The sequence below is a fragment of the Eutrigla gurnardus genome (genome assembly GCF_963514095.1).
Source record: "Eutrigla gurnardus genome assembly, chromosome: 10".
Taxonomy (NCBI): Eukaryota; Metazoa; Chordata; class Actinopteri; order Perciformes; family Triglidae; genus Eutrigla; species Eutrigla gurnardus.
This window is the reverse complement of record NC_139924.1, coordinates 26,716,991-26,726,612: the sequence shown is the minus strand read 5'-3', so window position 1 is coordinate 26,726,612 and position 9,622 is coordinate 26,716,991. Positions and strand designations below refer to the sequence as shown.

General features: G+C 41.8%; 1 protein-coding gene across 1 annotated transcript in view; it reads right to left on the bottom strand.

Moving 5' to 3' along the window:
• Nucleotides 1-1,278: 1,278 nt before the first annotated feature.
• The window catches only part of traf4a (tnf receptor-associated factor 4a), a 31,104-nt gene continuing 22,760 nt past the window's right edge, over nt 1,279-9,622 (bottom strand). Inside the window, exons 3-7 of the mRNA XM_084019554.1 lie at nt 8,261-8,365; nt 8,003-8,164; nt 6,634-6,795; nt 5,754-5,909; nt 1,279-4,690 (exon numbers count right to left, since the gene is read on the bottom strand). Of these exons, the coding sequence (XP_083875680.1) occupies nt 4,058-4,690; nt 5,754-5,909; nt 6,634-6,795; nt 8,003-8,164; nt 8,261-8,365 (1,218 nt within the window). The 3' untranslated portion in view covers nt 1,279-4,057. The remainder of the gene's footprint in view (nt 4,691-5,753; nt 5,910-6,633; nt 6,796-8,002; nt 8,165-8,260; nt 8,366-9,622) is intronic.

Sequence of the window (9,622 nt, the reverse complement as noted above, 5' to 3'; positions counted from 1 at the left end):
CGCATCCAAAACGCTAAGAGCTCATGCAAACTCCTGGCATCGCTTCAAAGCGGGGGCTGGTGTCTGCCTTGCTTCCTCTGCTCCACATCGAGCAGCGTCGGTGCAAAGACCACTAAAGAAGCAGGAGAGAAACTGCTTTCACCTCTGACCCAGATCCCCGAGTAGGTGATGAAGGGGGAAATAAAACCAGCTGGCAAATGTGGATTCGTCAGACAGAATGTCCATATTAGAAAAGTGCAGACTCGTGCACATGTGGCAGGTAAACTGAGTGTATTATTAAGTGAATGCTGATTAACAAAATCCTGAGACAGACTTTTAAAACAAGGCAAAGAAACACAGTCCCTATGCTGAATGTGAATCTTGTTGAGTTGAGCTTTGTAGTATTTTGGTATCATTAAGAATTAATACTGACTATACATTTCATCAATAATTCAGTAGTGTTTTAAATCCATGCTCATGTTTTAAAAGCATTCAGTACTCTCTTGGTGGTCAGGATGCTAATTCAGGGAAACAATATGAGGCCAGTCCAAAACCAGATAACTATAAGGAAGCAACAATATCCACACCACCACTAATAAATACGCCAGAAATAGATTTAGTAGTACATGTAGTACGTCACATTTTGCAGTATGCAAGAAGTCCAATTGCATGGAAGTCTATGAGAAAATGGTCCTACTTCTCTCTTGATGTATTATCTCAGTAAACATTGTAAACATGAGTTTATGGTCTCAATCTCTAGTTTCAAGTCTTCTTCAATCCAGCATGATGTTCATTCAGTACATTATGGTCCATTTAGAGTCCACCAGACCAGAAAGCAGGGGATGCTTTAGGGGGCGGGGCTTACCTGCTGATTGACAGGTCTCTACCACGCTACCAATGCTAGTTAGCTACTAAGATGACTTTAACACTTTAGCTGTAAAGTTGACCTTGAATTATAGAAGCTAACTTTGTTAGCAGCTTCTCACCAGAATCCACATGGATCCAGATCCAGTAAGGATGCTGCTCTGCCGCTTGTGTTCATCAGATCCACCCCCACTGCTCCTCCACAGTCCAAATATGGTCACTTCCTTCACTGGTAGCAAAAGAATCCAAGATGGTGACAGCCAAAATGCATCAAAACTGTAGTCCACAAACCAATGGGCGACGTCACCATGACTACGTCCACTTCTTAAACAGTCTGTGGGGCAGATTTACAAACAAAACAAAAAAAGATTAAAAAAAGAGATTTGCCGATTCTTCAGCGGTTGCATAGTATGAAACACAAAGCGGTAAAACGACTATAATATATGGTATTTTATTTCAATTAAGAAATTGACAAGCACTCATCAATCAACATATGAAAACATTTGTGCCATCTGTTCAAACTCACATGACGGCTCCTTAAAATAAATACTTTTAAGAGGAAATAATACAGACAGAATATGTGAGGCTCAAACCACAAGTACAAACAAATCATCCAAATGTCCAAAGAGACGGAAAAAAGCTCTGAAAATTCCCCAAAGTCAACCCGACTCTCCAACAAAAGTGTTTGTATAAAACAGCTAAGCATCTTTAAAAATACAGAATCTTACAAAAAACGTTTTTTTTTTTTTTAATCTTCCTACTTCTTTAAATCACTGTAAAATATCAGCTGGTATTATGACAAGAAATCAGGTTTTTTTTTTTTCTTCCATGTATAATAATAAAAAGACAGAATGTGCTTCTGCATTTTTACATTAGTATTCACATAATCGTGAGTGTATTGTATCATCAAAAAGTCCTCTGACGGAGACGGAGACAGGTGTATCGAGCGTCCCCTCCAACCTCGTTGTGCCGAGCTGAAGAGACGCCGGTGACCATGGTAACAATAAAAGTCAGTCCCCGAGGCACCCACATATTTGCAGAAACCATGTCATTAACTATTTTTTTTTCAAACAGTGCACCAACCCCAGGCTATGTAAAACAATACACTTCACAGCCAAGTGTTCATTGTCTTTATAGGTTATGTTACCGACAGCGTTCACATTTTCTGTATGAAAAAAACTAAAAACTTTCTGACAATTTGTCAACTTTCAAAACAGTAAAAAAAACAAAAAAAAACAGAAAAAAAACAGCCATCAACGGGAGAGGATTTCAAGAATACAGGTACAGTACAAAAAATGTGGTCCAGGTGGTAGCACATAAAGCATGCACGTGTTTATGTCGCCCTGCTCACCCCTAAAACCCCCCATGCGAAGACATACTGTATAAAAAGGCCACATGGCTTTTTCTTCACTATTAAATGCACGTGAACTCCGACAAACTGGCCTCTTTGTCTGCTCTGCTCGTCCGAATACCGACGGAAGGTGCTTTTCTTTCCTTTTTCAACCCCCCTTCCCCGTTTGGACTCCACAACAGTGTGTTTGGTACATCGGCTCCTGAAGCTGTTCACGACAAACGATGGGAGCGGTTATTATCTAGAAGAGACGGGTCTGTAGCTTCAATGTTGTCAGGTAAAAAACTTGTCAACTAAAAAAAAATAAATAAAAATAAACAGCCTTGGTTGAGCATGATGGTTGTTTTTTTGGGCGGTTTTAAATAGTTGCAGGATTTTCTCAGCATTACGAGAGGCGTGTTTAATACTAGTTAAAGGAATAGTTTGACATTTTGGGAAATGCATTTTTTTTTTGTTGGATGAGATGATTGATACCACTATTGTATCTTTTCATAGCAGCTGGTTAGCTTAGCGTAGCATAAAGGCTATAGAGAGGCTAATTCTTCCCTTCTGGTGGACCGCCGCAGGACAGAAAATATGAAACTTGTGTCATGAATAACACGTATGAAGTTTGTCAATTTAAAAAGATAATTTCACATGTCAAGAAAGTCACGTTTTGTAGCATACAACAGTATACAACTGTGAAAATACGTAACTAGAAAGTGACGTATCTCGCAGAAGCTATGAAATTTGTGTGTTTCAACAGGTCTTGCTCTTTCTTCCGCTTCTCGGCTGATAAAAAGAGTCACTGGATAAAACGCATCGGGTATGATGATGTTACATTAGTGATGGGACATAGCTTAGTTAGCTAGCTAGCTAATGTACATCACCGTGTCGGCGAAGTACTTAGTGGTTTCAGAGAAAACAGAATAATAGTACGCCAAAGAGCGACTCTCTTAACTTGCAAATCTATCTTTTAAATGAACAAACATCATAAGTGTAATTCATGGCACAATTCAAACGGGATCAAAAAATGATTCACCGTTAAAACTAGCGCACATATTCTTTCCAACTTCTCCTCTCTATAAACAGAAGGAAACGACGAGCCTGGATCCGGACAAAGATTTTTATACAAAGGAGATATAAAGTGGTTAATGAGCTTAACAGGAGCTTGTAGGTGATTTTTTTGTTACATTTAGACAGAGCAGGCTATCGTTTCCATCCCAGTTTTTTTATGCTAAGCTAAGCTAACTAGCTGCTCGTCGTAGCCTCAAATTGACCCCAAAGCTACTCCCTTTTAAATTAAGGGGGAAAAAATGACCATGATTGTAGTTGCAAGTTTCTGACTTGAAAACATGGATGTTGATATATTGGTATGTACTGTAAGAGCATGTAAACAAAAGGCAGTTGGGCTTGCTTCTTCAAAAACGGGGCAACATCTAACTTTCTCTCTACGCCAAGTGCAGAGGCTAAGTGCAGCCCGTCACCCTCCCCCACCACCCCTTTTCTATTTTTTCATTATCTTTAACATCTGTACTGCGGAAATAACAACAAAAATATAACTTAAGATAAACTCTCTAGGCACTGTTTGATTTCCAAGGCTTTTTGTTGTAGACTGTGATAAAAGGTCAGCAAACAGATAAAAAAAAATAAAAATAATAATAAAAAGAAACACCAGAGTGATGGTTCTGCAGACCAAACACTTTCCACTCTGTGATTTTACATCAAGGTCCTCCGAGTCGGCCAAACAGACTCGCTTGGAGCTCCGCGGCTGCGAGTCTGCGAGGGCAGAAAGTATCTAAAGGGTAAGTGTGTAGAAGTTCTCACGGTTAAGTGTCAGTTTAAACCTATTTCCCCTCCTTTCAATAAAGAGAAAGTCAGATCTCAAGCCATTATCTTCTGGGGGATCTCTATCGAAGCCTTGACGAAGATGCAGTTGTCCCGGACGTAGTTCCTCTTCTTGATCTCCTCGTGGGAGATGAACTTGGGGTAGCCGAACCCCAGGGTGCTCTCGTCCAGCGAGTTGCGGCTGCTGCTGGGCTTCTGGAAGTTCTTCCAGTTGGGGTCCGGGTTGAAGGTCTCCGTGATGTGCTGGGGTTTGGAAAGCGACGGGTCGCTCTGGTCCATGATGGAGAAAGTCACCTTGTAGGAGAAGGGCCACTCCAGCAGGCTGTCGTACTCGCCGGGCAGCACGCGGATGTAGACGGAGAGGTGGGAGCCCTCGCCGCTGCCGTTGCCGTTGAGGAAGGCCGACACCTGCAGCTTGTAGCCGTAGCGGTGGGTGTAGAAGGGCGGGCTGAAGAACTCGTGGTTGCTCCGCAGCTTGGCCTCCTGGAGTTTGCGCGAGTAGTCGCTGAGCTTCCAGATGAGCACGCCGTCGTGGCTGACGGACAGCTCCTCCATCTCCCGCCGCAGCTCCAGGATCTCCTGCCGCTGGCGTCCCACCAGGTTGCACATCATGGTCAGGTGGGACTTGGTGGTGTCTTCCAGGTGACGGCCGATGGCCAGTTTGGGGCACTGATGGGAAGAAAAGCAGAGATGCAACAATTAAAAATGTGAGGAGTAATGATACGTTTATATGCTGACATCTGAACGTTTTTAGTTTACTGTGGGATTCTGACTGTTGTTGTTATTTGTATTTGTCTTTTACTTTGCTATGCTATGATAAATACAGATTTTACACACACATATATACATCTTTTACTTATTCGAAGGTCATTTATACCTGCATGTGTAGTTCAGTTGTACACAAACTACATATTTTAAAGCATGTAGCTACATCAATCTAAGCTACGGCTCACTGAATATGTGACTTCTTTTAAAACACTTCTCAAAACACATTTTTATTGACTTGCTTTTACGTGATGTCGTTGTTTTTTTTATTTAATTTGAATGAATTTTTTAAATTGTCTTTTTACTGTCTTTCTCTTACCAACTCTACCTATCGTTTCTCCCGCTCTGTTGATGTCTATATGTTTGTATATGTATTCTGTTTTTAAAGGTGCTATATAAATAAAGTTCATATTTTTATTATCTAATAATAAAGCATGATTTGCTTTTGCCTTGTTGCATCTTGTTATTTTTAGCTGTAGGTTTGTATTTAACAAGAGGAGGTTCAGATAAATTACAAACAAAAATCAGAGAAAGGACATTTTTCACGCACTTTTGAGACAGTATTTTTGATGTATGTTTGCCTTTGGGCTCAAAGTCAAAGTGTGTGATGCATCTGTTTAAGAGCCCATTATCAAAATAATGTCTTTGTTTCCATCCCTTCACAGCCACAGATAGACAAAGTTCACTGTTCTCTCTTGTTTGGGGAGACGTGTTCTTTAATAAATGTTATATAATGTTATTTTTCCAGATGCTTCGTGATTCTGAACGGAGCGGGAAAGAGCATGACGCTCATATGACGCTCTTCCTTGTGTCCACATTCAGTTTCAAAAATAGATGGAAATGCACAAGTCAGAATATAGAAGCTCTCATTAAAATAGACCCTGCAGGCACATAATGTATGTTTGTGAAACACGCAGAATGAAACATAAAACACAAACACGGAGAGGAGAGGAAGTGGTCGTTGTACCCTGTGTTTGCAGCCGGCGTCTTTGAAGGGGCAGAGGACGAGCGCGCTGCCGCAGTTGTCCTTCACGTGATTGGCCAGGTCCTCCCGGGCGATGTTGGGCGTCCCGCACTGGTTCGGGCACTGGACGGGAAACCGGGGGCAGTGGTACTGGTGGTTCTGCAGGGGGGAGTCACGTGAACATGAAGGCGTTGCACAGTGAAAAATAAATGTCCTTGAAAGTAATAAAAAAACAAGGCTGCAAAAACAGACCAGAAAATATAGAAAAAACACTGATTGTGCCACAGAAAATATTAGGCAAACAAGCTGAAACAATTAATTCACGGACAGATAATTAAGCGGCAGGTAATTTGATCATTTATTGTCTTTTGTTATGGTGATTGCTCAACTTACAGTCGGACAAAAAGAGGCACATATTTCCTATATTTTCTGATCATTTACAGACAAAATGATTAATCAGGAACATAATCCGCAGATTGATCAGTGATAAAAACATAAATCTGCATCTTACGCGTATTTTTATCATCTTCCAACATTTTATTGATTTATCAAATCTGCCAGTCTTTAAAAGTCTTTATAAAACAAAATCGGATTTGTCCGATCGACAGTCCAAAACCCAAAAGTGTTCAATTTAAAATAACATAAAACAGAGAAGAAGCATTATATCTTCATATGTTTGGTGTCAGAGGTCAGGTTATGATGTCAGAGGTCAGGTTATGATATCAGGACAGCGTGACACTCGGCTGCTCAGCCTCTGGCCAGATGTGCTTCAAAAACATCCAGCTGCCGCTGCAGAGACGCCATCTTTACCAGCATCACGCAGGATGGACGTACGATGACACACAACGTGTTCCCCTAAAGGAAAGATGGAGGTGAAACCGACCTGGATGGTGTCGAAGACGAACTCCTTGCCGCAGTACTTGCAGGGCTGCGTGCGTTTGGGACACTCGGCCAGGCCGTGCTGCGACAGCAGGCGCCGCATCATCCTGGCGCCGCACTTGTTCTCACAGTAAACGCTCTCCTGAGGACAAACGCCCTGGTGGTTCTGGGACGGAGAGCGAGACCGGATCAGGGTTAGAAAGCACTTTATTTACTGCAGATTCTCAAAATGGCATTTTAGTCAAAACAAATTTAAAAATTATTCTGAAAATAACGAGGCGGCAGGAGAAGTTGTGACTCGTCTACGATGGATGAATACAAACAGTGAGAAATCTGCAATTATAAATCATAAATTATGATGATAGTAGAGATAAATACATGTTCTTGTTTTCTTATTTTTTTAATCCAATATTACCTGATTGGAATAGAAATTTACTTCATGCTGTGTTGCTGGGAAATGTATCAAATTTACCAACTTTAATTTACTCAGATCAACTCGGATTAATTAATCCAGATCATTTTAAATGTTTTGTTTATGTTGTTTTTAGGCGTATGATTTTTATTTTGTTTTATTTGTGATGAAGAGATGCACTTTATGGTTTCCTCTATAGATCAGGATTCGCCAGATATCACGTAGCTGTTTAGTATAATAGTATTTTTAGATTTTACAAATTTCAGTTTTGTTTCAATTTGTAAAGAAATCTTAAGTAAAGCGGTAAAAGTTAGTTTACATTTTGGATTATGTTGTCATTTCAAGTGTTAATTGCCCTTCACAAGATTAAATACAGAAGCTATTTGTATTTTTTTCCAGGTGCATTGCCTCCAACATGAAGTTTTATTTTTCACTGAATTGAAAATATTTGAGTTTTGGAGGACGTCACCTTGGACTCATTTTCTAGACCAAACAAACCATCGATCAATCTGGGAACAAACATCTACAGATGAATCATTAATGAAAGATTTGAAATGATGAACATGACCGAGTGTGTGTGTGTGTGTGTGTGTGTGTGTGTGTGTGTGTGTGTGTGTGTGTGTGTGTGTGTGTGTGTGTGTGTTGGGGGGGCGACCACGTGGGCCAGAGTAAACAGAGGAGTGGTGGTGGAAATGACAGAGGTGTTAGTGAGGAGACTCGCTGCTGAAAAACACATGCAGCATGAAAGAGCCAGTCAAAGCCTTTTTTCCTCTGCTAACGCGTGTTATTTCAGAAACACATTAGTCTCTCCTGCTGCTTCTCACAAAGAACTCTTTCATATAGGCATGGAAATTATGTGCCGTCACTCTGGGTTGTTTATGTCAAGCTCTCGCCGAGTTGTCACAGGAGAAAAAAATTAATAAATAAAAAAACCAGGCTTGGAGTGTGTTTATCTTTTTACCTCGTAGGCTTCACCGGTGAACTCGCTGCCGCAGAACTCACACTTGACCTTGCGCTTGGGGCAGTCGTGCTGCAGGTGGTCGGGCAGGTCGCGGCGCGTCAGCTTGACGGAGCAGCGGTTGGGGCAGGGAATCACGTTGAAGGCGCAGGTGGAGAAGTGGCCCTGAGGGGGAAAACGATGAAACAGACACGTGTTATGTTTGATAAGGAGGCAGATATTAAAGAACAAAAAACAAAACAAGATGGACGGGCCTCTCACCTGCAGCTGCTTCATCTGGCCGGTCCAGCGGCAGCCCTCCTCGCTGTGGATGCAGCGGATGGGCAGAGCCAGGATCTGTTGCTCCAGCTCCGGGTCCGGGTAGATCTGGAGAGGACAAGCAGGAACAGGTCAGTGTAGCAGAGGGTCCTGTAACAAACCACTGTCATACTGTCGGCATTTAACCAACAATACTGGATTAGCAGGAGTATGAAGCCTTAAAGTCATCTTAGTAACTAGCTGCATTCGTAGCAAGGCCTTCACAAGGTAGCCCCGCCCCCTAAAGCATCCCCTGCTTCCTGGTCTGGTGGACTCTAAATGGACCTGTCAATCAGCAGGTAAGCCCCGCCCCCTAAAGCATCCCCTGCTTTCTGGTCTGGTGGACTCTAAATGGACCTGTCATCAGCAGGTAAGCCCCACCCCTAAAGCATCCCCTGCTTTCTGGTCTGGTGGACTCTAAATGGACCATAATGTACTAAATGAACATCATGCTGGATTGAAGAAGACTTGAAACTAGAGATTGAGAACATAAACTCATGTTTACAATGTTTACTGAGATAATACATCAAGAGAGAAGTAGGACCATTTTCTCATAGACTTCTATACAACCAGAGAGGAGTCGCCCCCTGGTGGCCAGCAGAGAGAAGTAGGACCATTTTCTCATAGACTTCTATACAACCAGAGGAAAGGGTTCAAATAGACAAATATCAATGTGGTGCAAATTCAAAATATATACAGAAAACAATAGAAACACTAAGGAATAATAAAGAAAAAAATATGTTTTCAAAAATGGTGAACCATCCCTATACATTTTGTTTTTAACCATGATGGTAACATTTCTATATCGCATCACACAAACACACTGGAGAGTGAGCTGGCGTGAGAGACGCTGCAGTGATGATGACTTAGCTTACGGGTTTACAGGACCTTTGAGGGAGGCGAGGAGCAGAGGAAAAGATTTATTTTTTCCTCAGTCACTGAGTGACAGGGATGAGTCAGTTTTCTGCCCAAACACCCCAAATCCTCCCCTACAGTTCGCTGTCCTGAGGATTTACAGCCCCCGTCACACGACCAAAGCACTGGTCCAACAAGACATGCCACTTCCTGAAAATGTCACAACAGCCCTCCAAACAAATAGCAGCCCGACCGGCTCACGTGTAGCTGCACGGAAAAAAAACCTGGGAAATAACTAAAAAGTCATCCACATTAAAAAAGACACTTATATAGCCGCGGTGTAAAGAGGGCGATCTGCCAAACTAAACATTAACCTGTTAAATACAGTTAAACATATAACATTAAAACAGACGCTGCCCTTTTTACAGCAGAAGCTATTTTGCTGCCATAATCACATTCTTTCAGGAGAGG